Here is a 23198-nt window from a genome sequence, read left to right on the forward strand (position 1 = left end):
AAAATTAAGTTTGTTAACGTAAGCATTCTAGAAGAGATCCTTTTTGTATTAATATAACTACTTTAAACATGATATTTTTGAGTCAAAATCGTTCTAAATATATATTATGGTATATTAAACAGTTGTTGACTTTGGAAGTGATCAAAGCTTCTGTTTGTTCATTTGGGAAGGATAAAAGTATGTTTGTTCGGAAAAATCCCTCCTCCAGTTTTTTTGCACGCTGCAACAAACTAATTATTAGAGGTCTGAAAGGATGTGAATAATCGCGAATATTCTCGTCAATATCGCTTTCTGCGGAGTATCTTGCTTCTCTCACTCGACGGCAAATACAATCGCGGGTGTAATCTTCTCCAATTTTGGAATATATTATGATGGTGTAAAGAGCATTAAATGGGTTATATGTTTTGATATGCACTCACAAATTCGCTTAGAATTTAGATTTGCAAATTCTAAGTTTAACAATCATGACACGATAACATGAAGAGGACAAGTAATAATTAGAGAACTATCATCTCATTATTTTTCCCTTATCCCCTCCTATTTTTCCAATTTATTTCATGAACACATTTTTTTTACATTGCTAAAGAACAATAAAAGTATTTTTTTCCATAATACGAGCTTGCATTAATTATATCGCATCATATTTTCCACGTTTGACTTTCAATCTGAATAGATTGTATAAGTTTTAGTTTGAAATTCAGTGATATAAATATGAATCCCATATTATTTGACTATGTAGAAAATATTTAAAACTATTAAAAAGTTAAAAAGTGTTTCTTAAATCACATTTATGATAGAGAACAAATAACTTTTTAAAAGTTATTATAGTTTCACTGTTATCTCATTGTTTATGATTAAATTTGTTCCTATTGCGGTCAGTCCAGATTTTACGAGCGCGAATTTGCAATTGTTCATGTCCACGCAGATCTCTACTAATGTTCACTAAAAATTATTTTAATTGTATTTGTACCAGGGTTAGGCAGCAATGCCTAAGTGTTGCAGCGCTTACTTCTAGTGCAAGGGACCCTCTGGTTCTATCCAGGCTCGTGTCAAGTGGGCTTTGTAGTGAACAATCACCATGTGCATAGTTTCCTCACGTTTCTTCTCGCTTTCTTCACTCTGTCAATTCATTCACTATCATTTATTTCTTTAATAATTCATCCGTGTATTCGTTAACCTGGAGCCACAGCGTGGGACGTTAAAAGATTTCATTTTCCATATCAGGGTAGGACAAAGAAGAGAAACAAGCGCGCTTGCAATAATTAGTATAACGTGTGTGAAAGATCGACTACTGTTAGTGGCGTAGCCAGATTTATTTTGGGAGGGGACCAAGCCCGAAGTCAATAGTGACATTATGTATATATATATATATATATATATATATATATATATATATATATATATATGATCACTTAATTGTATTCAAAGGTAGTAAGTTCCCGCATTTCGAGCGGTCGCGCCCCCAGTGTTATGCTCTCTACGCCGCTGACTACAGTTATTATCAACGGGTAAGTTTGTAAGTGCTGGCATAAAAAGGAGCCTGCACATGATCAGGACAATTATTTCCCACATTAGAGAAGTGAGTTCTTTCTGTAGCCCTGCACGTAACGTCGCTTTTTATAGTTGCTTTTCTCCTTATTCTAAGTACTACATGCTGATATTATAGTTGTAGCAGGTGCAGTACCACCCCTAACAGTAACTTTATCCACACCCGAAATAATATTTAATCGAACCATAAATAATAGATAAATGATTGTTATTTATAAATGCTTATATTTCTTATTCCATACGTATATGATTTTTATAAGAAGCTGATTTAAACATAATCCTCATAGGTGTGAAATATTTCATTCAGTCTTTTGAATCTTAGAATATTTAAGTGATATTCAAAATGTAGACGTTTTTTTTTTCTTTCTTTCATAAAACCTAAACGTGCAATTTCATACAACGTTCTTACAAAGTTAAATCGGACAGAATTTGAAAAAAAAAAAAAAAAAAATAAGAATAAAAGAAAAGAAAAGAAAGAAAGAAAAGATAAATGTAGGATTTCCTAAAAGCAGTAACTCAAAGTAATATTTTTCTTCTCAAATTGGCGTAGACTCAAAATTTGTTTCATTTCTCCAAGAAAGAAAAAAAAAAAAAAAACACGGAAAATCTAAACTCTGTGGCTTAACACATTTCACGGGACCAGAGGCTACTACCTAGATTCTGTCACTCCTATCTTTAGGGCAGGATCCGAATTTCGGGACGGAATTTCCTTCTAATTTTTAATCTCTCCCGAAAGGAGTAAACTGAAATAGTGATCCATCACAAAGCAACCAACTGTCTCCTCATGGGAACTATTCTATCCCTCTCCAAATGTGTAAAACATAATTCACGCACTGCTTTCACAGAATAGATGCTCAGAACATCGGCTGCTGTCATAGTAAATAGTGGGTTACTACAATTTAATGCTGGACAAAGAAAAACGAAGAAATTATTAAGAAAAAGAAGGAACATCAATCATTTAGGATTTAGATTTCTGTGCTTTCGGCATCTAAGGCCATTTAGCCCGTTACGTTTTGTGAGGGATGATGCCCCTCGGCGAGCAGACTATCCAGGGAAAGGGAAGGAAGAAAGGATCGGGGAAAGAAGGAAGCGACCTGGGACCTAGAAGTTAGGTACCGCCTCGTGCCATTTGCCTCGTGTGAATGAGGAAAACCCAGGAAAACCCTCATTCATGGTGGCTGGCCTGAAAAAGCATTTTACACTTTTTCGGCCGAGTGTCCCCACCGGGAATGGAACCCGGGACCGCTCGCACCGAAAGCGAGAGCGTTAGCGACTACCCTACGCGGGAAAACAGGAACATCACAAACAAACGAAAGATAATTTCGCAGAGTGTCTTTCACAACTTATTTCAAAGTTACATAAACATTCCTGAAGTAACTAATATGCAATACATAGAGAACGAATTAAAACTTGATCTAAAGTAAAACAACAACAACAAAAATAACTAATATGAAAGGTGACAACAAATTGATTCTCCTGTTTTCTATTCCCACCTTTCAAGTGCAGCATTTGTTCTGACAGTGACGATGTTAATACAGCATACCACAGTACATTACATATAACATTGCTCATAAAAAATAATTGTTTGGAAGTTAAAGTATCTTTTTAAGATAAAAGATTGTTATCTCCTATCCTTATAGCAATTGCAGAATTAATTGCTGTATATTTATAGATAATGATGCTCATTCCTCGTCTAAACATTTGTCTAGTTTACTGAAACACGTCGATTCAACTGTGTGACATTTATCATTGTTGTGAAAATTATTGACAACCTTTCGAACTTTTAATATTCCCCTACACCGGAGCCAAATTCCCATTAAGCAATATTTGCCACAATACGCCCTCTGTCGATCCCTCATATAAGTGTATAAGATATTAGAAATTTGCAGCAATCAGTGTGCTGAAAATATTTCGACACACTCAGCAATAAGTACTGTCATTGGTACTATCTATTACAAGTGAATGGATCTGTACTCTTGCGCAATGATAATTGATAATTGAAGTTAAGATAGTTTTAACACTTTAATATAATTGTTGTATATATTTATTACACTAAATATTAAATGTTTCAAAATATGTTTCCAAGTGTGTTATATGGGAACGTGAATAACAGCAAATAATCAAATATAAGGTTGTCACAAATGATTGGAGCTGTTTCACGAATCCGTTGTAGATATGATTTTTGGCGTATTATCACGATTTACAATAATATAGAGTAAAGCGGGGCAAAAGGCCGCACTTAATGTTGAGCATGCTATTGCTGCTATACCAAAAACAATATTGAGATGATCCATTCCAGTTAACAAACCTTATTCTTTTGCCTATAAAACAGACTGGGTAGATAACAACTGGATTTCGTAATGTATGTTCTAGACGGCGATAAAGTAAACTCAGTGTGTGACTTTTATCCCATATAGGGGGACAAAAATCCTTCAGTTAACGCATAAAAAGACGCATACACAAAAGAGAAATTTACGTTGATAAACTTTTTATTTCACCGTTATATAGTTTGTATTAAATACAAATTGTGTTTGAATTTTAATAATAACAATTTTAACGCTTAGAACATAGAGATATGCGCTATTGTTTTTTTTTTTTTTCTACAAAGGTGTAATTTTGAAGTAACGAAATGTTGTTCTCTTTTCAAAACAAGTTCCTCACTTATTCGTGTAAAGAATTACTTTCAAATTAGGACTGAGCATTTTAGATATTTGGAATTACCAATATATTCTAACACAAAAGTACCCTCTCCTTGATAAAAGGTACATTTTTCGTGCCGCCACTTCCTTGCATTTGCTACACTGTATCCAATCTTCATACGGGGATATTTGTAAACTGCTTCACAAGAAGGACAGTTACATAACCCAATATGACCACCTTTTCTAGAAACACCAGCTTCTTTCTTAGAAGTGCTTCAGTGCATACTTTTCTTGAAAATAGGCTTCGGACTTTTGCCCCAAATATGGATTACGTCATTCTCATTTTTTTCTTTCATCTACCCACGGGATTTTCAACACAGTATGCATTAATTCAAATTATCTACTAAAGATCAAACCGTTATAATTGCCGCAATTTTCTGGTAGCAATTGATAATAAACATATCACGGTTTTTCTCTGATCTCGAAGTTAGTAGCAAAACCATCAAAAAATATCTTACCTCATTATTTCAGATAATTTTCGTGCGGATGAGATCCGTGCAGTTCACGACGACTAGCGATCATGACACCTTTCCAGTGATGCGACAACGTTGGCAACTCATATCATCTTCTCGACAAAATCCCCTCGCGGACTTTTACCCTCTGCGGACCTTTGCCCCCGTCTCCTATAGACCTTAATTTATTTAATTTCGAGCTTACAGTACTCAAATTTGATACATTGGTTATTCACAACCTTCTATCCTTCAATTCAAATAAGATTGGTTATTCAAATAAGATAAGGTTGAAAGATTTTTGAAGAAAGTTAAACTAATTAGAACGACTGGCTTGTTAAAATTTTGCTACATGTTGGTACAAACATCCAACTGGTTTAGAAGTACCCAATCTTTGTTCAGATTTTTAACAAATAAGGTTTAAACTGTTGACTCAATAAAAACGTTTTGAACAAAAGCTTGAAATAAATTGCTTTATTATTATTATTATTAGTAGTAGTAGTATTGGTATTAGTATTAGTATTAGTATTATTTTACTACATTTGGTTCACAAATTATGAACTAACGATTTGAACCAATCAAGGTGGGAATAGTTTTCATTTCCTGCTTTAAAAAAAAAGGTTATAAATAATCAAATCAAGTTCTTTCTCCGTATAAAGATCCTATCGAATTGTATGTTTTTATACACACATAGTTCTTGCATTTAATGCATAAGGCATATATCACTTATAAGAAAGCATAACTATAAAGAATAAACAGAAACATGTATTTTATACGGGAAGTACAAAACTGAAAACAATGAAATATTAATTAATTTCGAAGCTATAGTAGTCGAATGGAACCAATTGTTCTACATTTATAACCTTCTACCCTTTTATTCAGCCGAAATTCAGGTTAATTTTGGAGCAAATTTATAACTATTTTGAACTACTTGCTTCTTTAAAGGTGACTTACCTGCAGGTTAACAAACACTCTAGCTGCTTAGTTAAAAGCAATTGAAAACTAGTAATTCTTGATTCATATTTTGAACAAATAAGGTTGAAACACTTCATTCATCAACCTTTTTGAACACAATTTTATTGTTTGTTTTAATTTACTATTTGGTAACATCTGGTTCAAAAAATGTAAGAACTTCGAAATATCATTTTGAAATATTGAGACCAAATTCGGCACATGTATTCTTCATATCGTGTAATTAAATATTGTAATATTAAGGTATTGCTACGAGCCTCTGCTAAATATGTTAATGATGAACCAAAAAAAAAAAAAAAAACGAAAAATATAGAAATTTGATGTTTTATTCAATATACATAATAAATGTGTTCAATGATTACACTGTACTTTGCAAACTCTACATAAAAAAGAAAACAGTAGCAGTCCTGAGTAGTGTTGGCACACACACACACACCATTTTTTTTTTTTTTTGTTTTTTTACATTGTGTCAAAGTGCGATTGGCTCGTAGATGGACAAAAGTAATTTTCTGCTGTCATGTTGCTGCTATTTGTATTTGTACCACAGATTGCACTTTGGTACTCGGTGTAAGAATTGTGACTTACACATTCTGCTTGCGAAGGTTGTTCTACAGCGTTTGCCATTAAAAAATTAAAGAAAGATTTTAATCTGCCTTCGTTTGCAGAATGTGCAACATAAAATAAATGGTTAATTATATTTTTTATTATTCTCTTTGTACCTACATCTTTGACCGATGCCATTTCATGACTGACATGTTCACCGAACGCTATGTCATCTCGGCCACGATTGTCATGTTCATTTCCTTTTGAAATTTTCGTCATCAATTCTACTGTCTTTTCCAATAGAATGCGTTCATCGTCCTCCCTTGGGCGTTTCTTTGAGTACCCTCGATGTAGCCATGTATTTCTCTCAACTTCGCTCCTCCGGTGAACAGGAATGCGTGGCGTTGAATCATTATCTCCTGCGGTTCCTGCCTCATCACTCTCAGGAATGAACTCCTCTCCTACCGGAGTAGTATCTTCTGAAATTGTCTGAGAATTGTGTTCATCTTGGGAGTCATCAGGAACACTATTCTGTAAAGAAAACAAATAATTTTATTAGTAATCATTGGACAGTACCAGCATGAGAATTGTTATGGAAGCTGCGGGGAATAAAATGAGACCCAACAGAAACATGTGGTTAGTTTAGAAAGACCTATACTAAATTTGATTTCTTTTCGGGAGGTAAAAATGCGTTCGGGGGGCAGGAATATCCCCCTGTCCTCCTCCAACAACAATATAATAATAATAATAATACCAATAATAATGTTATTACTATTAATTACTACTACTACTACTACTACTACTACTACTACAATAATAATAATAATAATAATAATAATAATAATAATAATAATAATAATAATAATAATAATAATAATAATAATAATAATAATAATAATAATATACAAACCACCGAGCGGCTACCCGGCGACATTTTCTCAGGATTTGTTCCCTGTAAAACGCAAGAGATGAAACTGGCAAAATTTCGTGGATAAAGGTTTACGACCGAAAGGTTGCTCTATTGGGTAATGAAATGATTGATTTGGGCCAAGCACCGCTAGTGCTCATGACCTCTATAGATTTAAACACCGAAGTGGACTGTGGTGTTTGCCGATTTCCAACATTTCTGTATGTCCTTTACCTGGTTGGCGAGTATTGGAAGTTTGAAAACTACAAGTGCAAAGTATTATGCCAGCAATAAACTTGAAATTTGAGGATGTATAAAGGGATATTCAGGGTTTACGTGTTATGAAATTATGTCACTTCTCATTTCATAATCATTAAAGTATCATCGTTACTGAAAGAATATCTCAATTGTAATACGATAAAACTTTACCGTGTAGATGATTAGAGTAAAATTAAATGATGAAAGTGTGTTTCGAAGGTAAATGCAATATGTAATACATATACAAACATTTTTAGTATCACGTTGCTGTGTTTATAGTGTTCAATACTTACAACCAAATTATGTAAATACCTTTCTTCTCTTTCCTTTCTTTTTAAGGTTCCATGCACGGTTGAAGAATGGCTACGAGTGGCAGATGACTTCAACAAGAAGTGGAATTTTCCTCACTGCTGTGGAGCTATTGATGGAAAACACGTGCTAATTCGGGCACCTCCTAATAGTGGGTCCGTGTTTTTCAACTACAAACAATCCTTTAGTATAGTCTTGTTGGCATTAGTGAATGCAAACTATGAATTTCTATATGTTGATGTGGGCACTAATGGCAGAATATCTGATGGAGGAGTATTTGCAAAAAGTTCGTTAAATAACGCATTGAGGAGTGGGAGTCTCAATTTTCCTCCTTCAGAACCTCTACCTGGTGAATCTAACAGTATTCCTTTTGTGTTGGTTGCAGACGACGCATTTCCTCTACGAAATGACATAATGAAACCGTATGGTGGCCAGAATTTATCAATGGAGCAACGAGTTTATAATTATCGATTGAGTCGAGCTCGAAGGGTGGTTGAGAACGCATTCGGAATATTAACGAGTGTTTTCCGAGTATATGACACCCCACTCGCCATGTCGGTTGAAAATATAGATTATGTTGTTCTAGCAACATGTGCCCTTCACAATTTCCTAAGGAGAGGACGTAGTCAGAACATATACATGCCTCCGGGCAGCATTGATAATGAAGATGTTAATCATAGAGTCATAGAAGGTACATGGAGGAAAGAGGTGAGACCATTGGGTGTGTTGAATATAGGTGAACAAGGAAGTAGGAACTACACTAATGATGCCAAAATGATACGAAATGAATTCTGTAGATATTTTTCTTCTCCCGAAGGGGAAGTTGCTTGGCAGCATGAACATGCTTAAGCGGATATTACCGATTTTTTTTTTTTTTTTTTTGGGATATATTCTATTTACAATGTCTTTTCGGCTTCCGCACAATTTTTTTTCGCCAGGGCTTAAGAAATGTATCTCTATCATCACAAGCTCTAGGAAATAGAATGTGGAACTACATAATTGTTAGTATACTAGGATGAATTTCATTATTACTTTACGAATATAGATAAACTATAAATACCATTCAATGTATTTTTTGTTTGTATATTTGTGTGATATACAGGATGGACCATTTATCTTTGAAAGGCTCTTATAACTTTTAAAGTAATGGACAGAAAATGTTGAAATTTTGAACAAAGCAAATATTGACAGAGGAACGATTCTGATCTATTGCTCTTAACCATTAGATGAAAAAAAAAAGTATGATCAGAGTTGGGAACACTGCTTTAAAAGGTCTTTTTTTTTTCATTTTTAAATTTTCTGTCACTACTCAGTGCTGTTATAGCATTCTAACTAAAATATTCAATACACTTCTGAAGTATGTGCCTTTAAGCAGTATTCCCATTTCTATTCACATCTTTCGTATATCAGACGGTATGGGAAATTGAATTCGTGTAAACTGTATTTTAATCTGTATGTTCGTTATAATTTATCTAAATGATTAGATGTGGTACATATATGTAAACATTGTCTCGAATTGCAGCCTAGGTACAATTTTTAATCGCTTGATGTTTGGTTGTTATTTACTGGAAGTGCACCATTTTATGGCCATAGTATTTGGTATTAAAGAATTTTAAAAGTGCATTGTTCCGTCAGTTTGAATTGTATTATTACCTGTAGGGGTCTCCAAACTTTGAATTTGTGTGATAATATAGAGTTCTTAGTTTGCGACTCCGAATATTAATGAGGCATTGTTAGCCTTCTTTTCGCATGTAGATTTGAAAAATGTAAAAATCTTACGTAGTGTAATTTTTTAAAATATAGCTTTATGTTGGAATGATAACACTAGTTATCTGGCGGTTCCCGAGAATATATCAGAATGAATCCCCCACCCAATATTCGCTTCATGCAAAAATTTGTTAATTTTCTATCTGTTTTTAACCATTCTTACACAGCAACTAAGCTGCACCACTAGCATAAACGGAAATATAAATCAAGCAACCAATAGCAGACACCGACACTTATGTTTATCTCTAGTGTTATTTTATCTTTCAACACCCACGTATTTTATCTATAGTGGGAAGAGGTGGTCAGGACACAAGAAATATATAGCACCAAGTGCTTTTTTCAGAAGAAATGTTCCGGGGGGGGCGGCACACTTAGCATTCCGGGTGGCACTGCTGGTACTACTGTATTTAGTCTCCTCCTTCTCCGGGGCACTCTCAGTGCTCCGGGGGGGGGGGGGACGTGGCCCCAAAAAACATGTCGGGAAGAAACATTGATAGCACCTAGGCTACTAGGCTATATTAGACGTAGATCCGTGGCTTTAATTCGAACCACAGTAGGTGGCACGGTGCCCCAGTGGTAAAGCGCTTTCCTCTGGGTGTAGGAATCCCTAGTTCGATCCTCGATCAAGTAAGTCTGCGGTGGACAACATCGTGTCCGAGTTCTTTCTCGGGATACTCCGTTTCTCCCACATTCTCATTCCACCAGCTCATCGATGAAAATTTACTTTCTTTAATAATCGTCTCTCTTAGCCTAACTGGCATAATCGTGGGACGCGGACCTGAAAAATTTCATATCATTTCAGTTGTCAAACCACAGCATGTACTACCGACAATCAAACCCGACCTCCTGCATAGGCAGCGAAATTAGAACAAATTAGCCACGAGGAATCTCATCGATGAATGCTTGGTTTTGTCAACATATTTCCCTCCTTTACTTCTTGCCTTAGTAGTTGAATAATAATAATAATAATAATAATAATAATAATAATAATAATAATAATAATAATAATAATAATAATAATAATTTATATATAACACATCCGGAAATGCTTCATTTGGCAAATAGACCAAAAACAGTATTCGTACATTACTCTCCCATTGCTGCTGCTCATTAATTTAATATGAAAACGGCCTTACGGTAAATAGAAGTAAGCAACTACGAAGAAAAATATACATTTCATGGGTGTATGGTGCTTAAAAGGATTTTGTTCACACAAAATCGTATCTTTACATAAAGAATTGATACCTATGTCCAGAGCCGTAGCTAGAGATTTTGGCGCCCGGGGCGATGTAGAATTCGGTGTCTCCTACAATCATCTCACCAAGCTTTTCCATTCCTTTTTTTAACATGTGAAAGAAGCAGCTCTTGCTGTTATGCTACGACGAATTTTTATCAAGTTAATTGGACAGACCATTGTAATAGCCAAAAGAGATCATTATGTATTCTCTTACAAATAAGAGCAGATTTCAAGAGGGGAAATCCGATTGAACACAAAAGCAGGATTAACTAATCAAATTCTTCACTATCAAAACGCCGAACACGTATTTCATATTTTGACCGTTTCTGATTTTGAAAGCTCTCCTGCGTGTCATTACTCGGCACCTTATATATCACAGTATTAATAAATCATACATAATAACGCTTATTATGTAATAAGTAAAAACTTGTTGTGAATTTTATTCAAGCGTTTGGATAGCGTTTGACTACGTGAAGAAGAAAATTATTGCCAAATCTATTTCTTTGCAAGCCGACAACAATATTTAATTAATAGACCACCAATATTTTTACGGGGTGCCACACACTTTCATTCTTCTTGCTCGTTCGCCACCCTCTTGGTATCAACGCCCGGAGCAACGTCACGCTTGCCCCCATCCTCCCGTAGCTATGGCTCTGAAGATGTCATGGCTTTTAAATCACAGCAATTTGATGGAAGGACCGCGACTCCCATTAAAATAGGTACTCTGATGTAGGCCTATTTATCGAAGTTAGTTTGCTAGAAGCAAATTCTGACTATGTATTAATCCATGGAAACAAGAAAGATATGTCTACTCTTGTAATGATGAGGTCAGTGCTAGTACTGTTATTGAATAATTCATTATAGTGTTGCCAATACGCGGTGTCGAATTCCGGGAAATTCATCCAGAGCACAATAACTGCTTGAAATCTCATTTTGGCATTATAGGACTATGTAATACAGAAGTTTTGGTTTTATTATACAGTACATCACACATCATTAATAAACATTTGTTTCATTGAAATTTGAGAGAGTTAAAAATTGAGACTTCGACTGTTGTGATTTAATCAGTCGAGGAAACGCTTGACGATACAATAAATTTAATCACTTTCGTTAATCATCTGCTCCTTTAGCCTGAAGGGAATAACAAGATAATAAATTAAAAAGATTTATTTCAATTTTTATGTTTGAAAGCAATACGGAAAATTTACACCAGAACACAGATTACAGTTCTCCTGCTGTGGCAGGAGGAACACACGAATATTCCTTCTAAATGCTTTCGATTTTTTCTCCGTGTACGTGATAGACAATCGCATTGCTTGTAAACTTATGTATCAATTTCATATTTCACATAAATGCTTACAAAGTGATTTCGGCAACACAAAACGATAATTCTTTCTTGTACTAACAAGTTCTGTTAGTGTTTCTCAACCTCCGAACAGGAATTTAGTACCAGAGATACACGGAACTGAAAATTCTTCTACTCTCAATTTAGTTTTGTCATCAATTGTCATGAATCAATACTTTATAGAATAAATTTGTTAAAAGAGTAACGTTCTAATGATACTGATACTAAGATACTAAGAATCTGATACTAAGATACTATTTTAAATTATACATTTATAGTTAATTTTATTTTGAAATAGTACCAGAGGTAAAAGTGAGGGGGGAACGCGGGGGAAGCCGTATCGCCCTTTCCAGAAAATATCCGTGGCATCCCACCGCTTTCTAAAAAAAATATTACAATGGGTAGAGATAGACAAGGGGGACGGCGCGTGACGTCATGCGTCCCCCTATCTTTTCAGACCCACTTTTACCTCTGGATTGGGACACTTTCTTATATAGGTTGAGAAGCACTGACGTGTCAAATCAAAGAATTTTAAAAGTGTTAATTTTGAAATCTAAATAAATAAAATTTCTAGTTTGTCTCATGATTGTCCTTTAGGGTAAGGAAGACAGAAAAAAAAAATATTTTTGATACTTACATTGTAGGTACATCTTGATTGGCGTTGCATTACACACGGTTCGTAGAACGCAAAATGTATGCCCCATTTCTGCAACCATTTGGATTTATACTTTTCTTCTTCACCCATTCCACTTCTACATTCTTTCTCTTTGCGTTTTTCTCTCACGAAATTGTCCCTCATGTATTTCCATTTGGCGCTAGCCTCTTCCGCTGAAAATAAAATTGCAGAATGTACTACTCTTTATTGCACGAATTTAGAAGTTATTAATACTACTGTAAGATCTCGAATTACTGTTTTCTACATTTTTTTTTTTTTTTACGGGAGATAATTCTCGGGACGAGAGAGTTGTGCGGAGCCTAGGTCCAATTTACCAATGGATTATATTCCCTCCCATCATATTTTCTGACAACAGCTGTGAACACAGAAAGACCCTCTGTACTTCCTTGGCTGCAGGGAGGATTTCACTCTGCTTTGAAAACACTTTTAAAAAATAGACAGCAATGAAACATTGATTGATAATCCCATCATCTCTTCGTTTGTGAACAACAAATTCTTAGCTACAGGAACCACATAGAAAGTTCGATCTGTATTGGCCTTCCTAAATAACCTAATATAAATAAGCTTCCACCCATTCAATATTGTGCATTTAAATCATCCCGAATATGTAAAGACGTTTAAATCTTCCGGAATTTGCATAGACCTATCTTGATGGTTCAGGAGCCCAAATAAAAACAGTGACAGAAACTATTAATGAGAGTTTCCGCTGTATTTTGTCCAAGAAACAACTACCAACATCAACAGAAAAGGTTATTACAACTTTTGATCATTTGGAAATGAAATCTGAGTTTTACGTCCCACGTTTATGCCGTCTAGACTAAAGGAGACGATGATAATGAGAAATGAATGAAATGATGGGATGAAGACAGTGGGAGGAAACGGGAGAACCTCGAGGAAACCCACGCACGCGGTGTTTGTCCACCACAAAGTTCACTTGGCGGTAGCTGGGCTTGAACCCGGGACCCCAAGCACCAAAGGACTAAAGCATAAAGAAAAGTGAATGAAGTCAGAAAATTTATTCTTATAAGATGTTTACGATGTCACATTTTTCTCTGTCTAGCCATCAGTGCAAGGGGTCCTAGCTTGGAATTGAGTTATAGCCATTCTCATTATAACTTATGTGATAGAAAAAATAATAATCAATGACGTACACAGGGAATAGGTCTCTGAACCTCGAACTTCTTATTTTTAAGAAAATGTATATACTTGTAAGCGTAAATACAATCTACCAATCAACTATATGCATTTTGTATGATGGAGTCTCCGAAGTTCTTTGGACAACCGGCTTAAATAAATCCTGTTTACACCACTGGTAATATTATTTCTATTAGAACACATATTTTCTACAGTTCATAAAGTGTCTTGGTATTATTAGTTGCTTTCAATGTACAATAGTTTTACAAAATCTACTAGACTATGTATTTCAAATAATAAAAAATATACTTACCTGAAACTTTCAATTCTTCTGCTACTTCTATCAAACGTCGTCGTCTTATAGTTTTGTTATGGTAATCTTTTGATGATATGTCGAACAAAGATGGACGAATTTCAATTGCCCTAAGTAGGGCTACAATTTCAGAATCTTTCCAGATTTTTGCAGTCATGTCTATTGCCATGATTCACGAACACTAGAAAAATGCAGACTAACACAATTAGAGCTCTTTGTAAATGCAAAAAATATTGTACCCTCCTAGGCATCGTCACATAGCCAGAAGGCACAAATTCCATAGTTATCTTCTTGTCAGCAACTTTCCCCGTTTCCATGGGTGAAGAAAAAAGTATTTAGTAGAATTCTGAGAAAACACCGAAGATAGGGCAAGGTGGGCATGTTGGATAATTATGCTTGTCTCATTTACACAATACTGAAGAATATACATTGTTCAAAGAAGAAGGGATATAAGAATGTCATTTCTATTTTTAAATGGATTTTCTTATTGAATTGCATATTTCCATAAATATTCACACCACTGTTTCGTAGTGTAGGACACTTTAATCCAACCTAAGGTTAAAAAGTTCAAAGAAATCAGTCTCTTTCTTTTCGCAGAGATGTGGGATGGGTTCTGCTGGGAGTCCGGACTCTCCCGAAATCCTGACTTTTCTATAAATTTCACCTAATTTTTGGGTTAATTTTACAAATTTCAATATAATTTATTCTCATTGAATTTGCCCCAGGAAAAGCAGTGCCCCTCCCAATATAATTCTTGTATGCGTCTTTGACTGTATGGATTTATTTCTTATTGCCTTCCAAATGAAATTAACCATAATTCGGTTTGAAACATTCTAATCTGATTCATAGTTACTATTTTAGTAGTTACTATTCATATCCTATTTTAACAAAGATAACCAGAGATCGAGTAAAATTGATCGAGTAAACCATGATAATGCAACAAATATGTATATTTATAATTCTTTGAGTGTACATTACAACCAGAGCTAGAGCTTTGTTGAATTATAAACTACAGCAAAAAATGATTGAAAAGTTCTATAGAAATACCATAAAATGATATAGTGAAACAGAATTGATCTGCTATATAAGAATCGTGGACATATGATCACTGGCAAAAATTTCACCTCAAATAGTACAACAGTGTTATAAACTAAATATATAACTAGGTGAACCTTCGATCTCTACACAGTGCATCATTCACATATGAGCATGAATCTCCTTGTCATTCCTCATAACATCTGTTTACAGACACAAGTGAAACACATCTTGATAAAAATAGTCAAGGATAGATCTTTTTGATTATTTTTTCAATATCTCGCAACATTTGCAAGATTTGAGCCTACTTCGGTTGAAGTTTCTAATTCATGTATCACTAGCGTTTTCTTCCTTCTTGCATGCAGTACGTAATAAGGAAATAAATTACATATATAATTAATTATAATGTCAGTTATATATGGTGTTCATTGGGCAAAACACTCAAAAAATGAAGATTCATTCGACTCGAGAAATGGTTATCCTTCCTTTTTCATTATTATTTGGCCACGAAACAAACGTCTGAGGCATATACAACCCCAATATACAAAAGTGTGGTGTTGGAATGTATAACGCATAGGATATGATGCTTTAGTTTTTTTTTAATTTCAACGCTTCCAGTGTACCCTAAAAAATGTTATAAAGAAATAATGGCCATGTTTTTTATATATATTTAATTGGAACTGGACAATCTATGCAAAATTTCCAATCAACCAGTGAAAACGTCATATTTCTAGAGCCTGTAGTTTCCGAGATCTCATTGTCGAAAGGATTGACCACAAACATATAAACGTTTTCATTATATAATTTAAAAGAACTCGAAAGATGGGAGCACAATTCACATGCATTGATTTTAGAGTAGGCTTATTAAAATACAAGGGCTTTAAACTTTAATTTTATATCATAAACTTTATGAGAAAGATATAGTTAACTAATTTAGACTATTTAAAGTACAAATACTTAAAATGTTTGTCCCTGTTAAACGTGAAATCACACATAAGCGTAAATGAAAGATTTGAAAGCTAAAGTTATAGGTTGGAGCTCAGGCGCTTTTAATTGGTATTGTAGCATGTTAATAGAGAGATAATGCAATAAATAATACACTAATGATTAGTGATGAAAATTTTCCGGAAAATTTTGGAAATGAAAATTTTCAGATTCTTTAAACGATCTTTCACTTTTTTTTTAACATTTCTATACATGAATTCAATCAATTTCATGATTGCTGAGGAATTGTTACTTAATCGCTGATATTTGTTAAGAACGGAAAGTTTTCCGGACAAATATAAAAAAAAAATTTCCACCTCCAATCTCGACTAAACAACGATGTAGGAATAAGTGGAGTATGTTATTATGAATCAGAAAATTTTCATCACTGTAGGGCACACAATTTTTCGATTAACGAAAAATTGTTCCACTAGTTCCTACATCATACTGAAAATTGTCTGAGCCATGAAAATTTTCAGATTCTTTACACGATCTTTCATTTTTTAACGTTTCTATATATGAATTCATTCAATTTTATGAATACTGACGAATTGTTACTTAATCACTGATATTTGTTAAGAACGGAAAATTTTCCGGAAAAATATAGAAGAAAATTTTCCACCTCACATCACGACTAAACAACGATGTAGGAGTAAGTGGAGTATGTTTTTATGAATCGGAAACTTTTCCGGAAAATTTTCATCACTGTAACAGGACAGACAATTTTTCGATTTATGAAAAATTGTTCCACTAGTTCCTACATAGTACTGAAAATTGTCTGAGCCATGAAAATTTTCAGATTCTTTAAACGATCTTTCACTTTTTAACATTTCTATACATGAATTCAATCAATTTCATGATTGCTGAGGAATTATTAATTGATTTTTTGTAATTTTTTTAGAACGGAAAATTTTCCGGAAAATTTTCTGAAATGGAAAATTTTCCGCGGAAAATTTTCCACCTCACATCACTACTAATGATTACTGATAATTACACTAATAAATAATTAGCTGGATGAATCATACCGACAAGTTTTGTAGATAACTATACGAACATATACACACAACAGCATGTCAAACAATTGCAAGGGCGTTTTTTTTTCTCACTTCTCATAGTAGAGAGCACGTTGTTTTCAATATACTATTTCCATTGAACATAATTTGAAATACACTGTTGCAGCATAGCTTTGTCAAAGTGGCACGTCACAATATGTAACAAACAGACTGCAGGGGCGCCCGAAGAAAATTTTCTAGAGCGGGACCCATCTCCATGGTTGCTATATTATGTCTCGTATTTAATATACATGGTTTGCTATATTAAGTATACTTTTTGGTGAGCCAGAGGGGGCCCAGGCCCCATCCTGCCCTCTCCTTCGGGCGCCTATGACAGACTGGGAGCCACGCCGAAGAGGATTAAAAATTCACATTTATCTATATTACGTCCAAGCAGCTCAATCCATTTGGCCTATTTTTGGTACAATCTTAGATCATTGTACTTAGTGATCTGAGATCACTAAATATTTATATAAAACGTACTTCGAAGGAGGAGGACACAGGACAGGGAAAAAGTTATATTCAATTTTTTACGATGTAGATTGCAAACATTAAAATTTCTAAACAGACACAATGATGATTTAATACAATCTGAACGAGCTTGATGTGTGGTTTCCTCTTACCTACCGAAATAAGCCTATTGTGTGGAACTGCAGTTTACAAAGAATAAGGGAGTAAAGGAGTGTTCCGATAGTTGAATAATTGATTGATTTTTTTGTTATACAATGTTTTAGACTGTTGACTTTGGTCGTTAAAAAGTGGGCTACTGAATGATAAATTCAATTTAAAGAAAATATGATTTATTAATGGTTGCAGTTTTCGTTTTTTTTTCTTTCTTACAAAATTAACGAAGAATATAGTAATAACAAATAGAATAAATTATCCCCTCACGGAATACCAATTTTTACTACCTTATCCACAGCTCAAAAATAGACCAGAAAGGAAAAACAAGACTTATACAACTACCTTCATCCCCCTTCTTTATAAATAGTTTGATCCTTGTTACCTCGGCTCTTGTAAGTTGAAGGGATCCTCCCCGTTGCTTCCACCTACCTTTTTTTATTTCAAAGTTTATCTTGCCATTTAGTTTTTATCAAGTTGTTAAAAATAATTTAAATATTTATTTATTGAAAGGTTGGGTGTTAGCGGACTTAGGTAATTTCATCACCGGTAATTTTGTCACCAAAATATTTGTATGTAGGTTATTTCGTCACCGGAAATTTTTACATAGTAATTTCGTTACTTGTAATTTGTCACCAAAACATTAGCATGCAAGAAATTTTGTCATGGTCATTTTTTCACCTTTGTTGAACTAAGTAGAGACAAAGTAAACGACCGGAACAGCTGACCTTATCTTAATCAAAGTTGGAAAACAATTCAGTTGGTGTTCGACTCTGGAAAATCAAAGTTTCGGATACTCGAAGCAAGAACAAACAGCAGTAAAATAACATAAGCAAATGTTAAAAGCACAGACAAAATGGGCCAGTAATGGATTTATATATCACTATTTACAAATATTAAGTTTTGGCAATATTAAAATGACATGAAGGTAAAATCCACCCGAACTTGAGGGTTTCCACTATACATACAAATCAGTTGAGTAGTAGTAAGGGCGAACTCAACATCGGATAATTTTCTTTAAATTCGAGTGATAAGTTTCTAAACTTAATACTTTTATCAGATTTCCAAGGGAAGGTTTTCGAATTTTCTTCCTATCCCCTAAAATAAAGGAAGTTCACTGATAGATGAAAATAAAAAGACAAACGCGATTTTATCGAAAATGAGTAACGATTCTTCTCGTACATCAATATTTCATTACCACTTTTATTATCTGGCATAAGTTATTTCTGTGATAAATATACAAAAAGGTTAGTTTACTCTTGCCTGTGAGTTTTTTCGAGATATTTTCTCAAACACGAGTCAGTTAATTTTGTTCGTAATTGATAAATTAATGGTTTATAAATAACCGGACAATATGACGTAACTAATTTTTCCCGAAAAGATCCACAACGGGTAGTTTATTCTTGAGGGAGAATTTTTTTCAAATTTCTGAAAAACGCCTTAGGTGATAGTTCATATTTCATAAATAAATGTTTAATTAATAGCCTGCAATATGGAAACATCCAGACGAAGCAGTCTTGAAGATGAGTTTCTACTATGTTCAATATGTAATGTCTATGAAAAATATACACTATTAAGTAGCAGATTGCGTCAATTATGTCAATTCTCCTAATAATGATGCATATACTACTTACAAACATAGTAAAACGATTGAGTTGTTTGTGAAATAAATTATTTAAATGACAAGTATTGAGTGTTACATAATATTTTATGGCAATATACCTTACGTTGACATTTATCTAGGAAGGTTTGATAGTACTCCCAACACTGAGATTGAGAAATGCTTTAATAAGTTAATATAAATTTATGAGTGTATTTCCTGTAAATGGGTGTAATATTCAATTCTGGTCTTATTTATGATCTCTTTTGGGCTTACATCTATTGTACTTTTCAGGTAAGTGTTCGTAAACATATCCCCATCATGATGAGATATAATACAATGTTGAAAAATATTCAACATGGCCGGCACCTCGAATTGAACCAGAACTTTTACGGCTGGGAAGCAACCATACAAAAAAAAAAAAAAAAAAAACTGTACAACGATTTGCTATTTGACTTAGTATATAAGCATTAATTGTGAAATAGGATTATTATTAGATTTAAATATTTGCACACACTGAGGTTTGGAACAATATACGAAGAAAGAAACATTATATATCGTGGTTTATTGAATTTTTTTACGAGTAATATCAAGATCGTGTGAAAAAATAGGTACTTTCTGAACCTATTTCGCTATAAATTCTTGTAAAGTTGAGAAAGTACTTAAAATAACTCTCACAGCTCGAGTGTAAAAGAGATCACTAGACCGTGTTGTTCTCGCGGGTACGCAAAAATTGATCTGACTTAACAACTGTTCATATGATATGTGGCCATTTACAATTTTTTGGAAAAATATTAGGTCAGAAATTTTGTTTCTCACTAGGGGAGGTTAGATATTGAGGGATTTTAAAACGTTATTTTTTGGAAGTGTTCGGAGGTGAGGTACTCGGTAGGATACAATGGCTAAAAAGAAATTAATTACGAAATTTAATTTTTTTTAAATGAGTAGGGCAGGCCATAGACCAGATAGGAGAACAATACTCAATAGTGGGAGCAACATATGATTTATAGATAATTTTCAATTCGGCAAGAATTGGTCAAATGCTATTGACAGTCATACTTTTTTTTTTTAATATTACAACAGAGGGCCACAGCGGCTCAGTGCTAAAGCACTTATCTCTTGTGCGTGGGGTCCCTGGTTCAATTCCCGTGCAAATAAGTTTGTGTGTGCAACATCATGTCCGTTGGTTTTCGCAGAGTACTCTCGTTTCCTCCCAAATTTCATTCCACCAATTCTCTCGTCATCATTCACTTGCCTTAATTATTGTATTCTTTAGTATAAATGGCATAATCGTGGGAAGTTAAACTCAAAGATTTCATTTCAGTATCACAACATGGGTAACTCTGAAGGTGTGACTTCATCTTTATATGCGCCTTTACCTGTGTAAAAAAAAAAAAAAAAAAAAAACTAATGTCCAAATATTAAATTAAATATTAAATTCCTAGTCGAAAGGCATCAGGTTCGATAAGTTTAGCGAGCCTATATGGGAAGTAGAACCCGAACTGCATGAGCTCCCGCCTAGAATCGAACAGGGCGACCCGCACAGAGGACGCGTACGCTGACTATATAGCCACGGAGGAGCTCTCATAATTTGCGAATTCAGATTAGGAAGTATTGGATTTAAATACCTTTTTCTCTGTGCACTCAAAATTAATTATGAATTTTAATTAGGAAATAATGTATCGTTTTGTGCAATAGGAAATATTAGTTTAGCCGAAATCGTATCTTGTATGGAAAGACTGAAACTAGATTGGAATGATGATTTCTGGTGAGTCTACCAGCAAACCTCAGCAACGATTCGCGAGGACAACACAAGAACAGGTTTTCTCTTCTGAAAACAATAAGACCAGACCGGGGAGAAGGCCGTGGAAAGGGCAAGAGACCACCTGCTGCTCGAAAACCCTTTCATCTGAGCCGTTTTTACGCGCCGTATTTACGCTCGAAGTTAAAAGCACCCAGACTTTTCCAGCGTATGAAAATTCGGTACGTAAACGTACGCCAGGTCCCATACACTAACGTATTGACAGCTGCTAACAAGACTAACGCAAGAAATTTTATGGCTACGGCTGAAAAATACGTTAGTGTATGGCTGGTATTATAAATGGAAATAGAAAGTCTCACACAGTCCTAATACTGTTTCTCGATATTAAGCTCATGCCAGAAATTCTAAGGTGAAATAGGTTAGAATATTGACTGGTGGGTCTATACCTAGATAGCTAGCTGTCTAGTCAAGTTTGTAATCATCTCTGCTTCATTGGAGTATGTACTCTTTTGCCCGTTGGGTGCTGTTTCAGAAATAGTGTCAGACCAGAGGTTTCCAACCTTGTTTCGCTGGCGCCCTCTTCTTTCCATTAACGCTGATTTATTATGTTTTGAATTAACTATTGTGTAACATAAAACTAGTGAGCGGTTAGCACATTAGTTTTTCTTATGCCTCGTTCCGGGATCGATTCCTAAGATCAGTTTGCGGTTATTTGATGTTAAACCAGAGTCATGAGGGTATATGGGGGAAGTGTTTGACAGGGGCGTACGCAGGGAGTGGGTCCTGGGGTCCGAACCCCCCGAAATCCCGACTTTTTTGTAAATGTAATCTACTTTTAGGGGCAATTTTAGAAATTTTCATATAATTTAGCCTCAAATTGTATTTGGACACCCCGAAACGCTTTAGACCCCTCCCGAAATAAATTCCTGCGTACGTCCCTGCTGTTTGACTACCAATAATAACGATTGACTCAACCAGAAGTGATTGTTTTGGAAGTCAATACATTAGTCACGCATCAACCATTTAGCCAGCCAGAACTTTTCTATCGGAGCACACGATATAATTAATCACTTGGTATTATTATTATTATTAGTAGTAGTAGTAGTAGTAGTAGTAGTAAAGCCTGTTGGATTACTGAACTGGAATTTAGTCTCACATTGTCGAAATTGTCGTGAATAGCGGTAAACTGTAGTTGTTTCCGATCTTCCAAAGTACACTCTATAAAGAGCAAATCCTTGCAATGCTGTAAGTTGTGGTTCTGTAATCTGAGCGAAGTAGCATCCTCCGCATTTAGAAGGCTTGAATTTTGTTCCAACACATCACGTGACTGATAATTTTCCTTCCTTCATGGCTTGTTTATTTCGTCGGTTGTTATATATTTGAAGTCTTTGTGAACAGCCTGAGCAATCTAGAACTTCATTGTAAATAGGTTTTAAATTGTGAAGTAACGGGATGATTTTTCTTTTCTTTCTATTATTATCAGAAACTTCAAAGACACCAAACTGGCTTGGAACTTCATACTATTTTTCACGAAATGACTTTAAAAAAGTAAAAAGGAGGGAGGAGGGAGAGAGAAAGAAATGCGAAGAAAAGAAAATTGGAGTGCATTTCTGTGTAACTTACTATGAGAAATTGAGCGCATCGTTAATTGGCTCAGCTGGTTAGCAAGCATCTGAGGGTCACGTTTTTCTTACGGATTTGTGTTTGCAAGCCACCACGTCGAGGTCACACCGTTAGCGCTGGTTGTAACAGCGATGAAGATTTTCGCCAGAAAGTATTGGGTCGTTGTTTTCACGTATATTTGTGAGACTATTACAAATATAGTCACAAAAAAGAGTTGCGGTAGGCATCGCGTAACGGAAATAACATTCAAGAGGCTCTGAAGAAGCACGTATTTCTTTTTACTTGTGTGCATACTTTGAACATACTAGAATATTCTGAAATTTGTAATTCACCCTCTTTCCTCCCCGTAGATTGTTTTACAGTA

The 23198-nt window shown here is 34.6% G+C and overlaps 2 protein-coding genes across 9 annotated transcripts in view; one reads left to right on the forward strand and one right to left on the reverse strand.

Moving 5' to 3' along the window:
• Nucleotides 1-23198, forward strand: part of LOC145692764 (uncharacterized) — a 473880-nt gene that overhangs the window by 433550 nt on the left and 17132 nt on the right. The window lies entirely within an intron of this gene.
• LOC145692765 (uncharacterized) lies at nt 5681-17451 on the reverse strand. Its single transcript, XM_081768221.1, has 3 exons — nt 14158-17451; nt 12672-12862; nt 5681-6742 (listed from the first exon to the last, which is right to left on the reverse strand). Exons 1-3 carry the CDS (start codon nt 14324-14326, stop codon nt 6128-6130), a joined length of 975 nt encoding a protein of 324 aa, XP_081624347.1. The 5' UTR covers nt 14327-17451; the 3' UTR covers nt 5681-6127.

This window comes from Thermobia domestica, chromosome 8 (genome assembly GCF_964235325.1).
Source record: "Thermobia domestica chromosome 8, izTheDome1.hap1.1, whole genome shotgun sequence".
NCBI lineage: Eukaryota > Metazoa > Arthropoda > Insecta > Zygentoma > Lepismatidae > Thermobia > Thermobia domestica.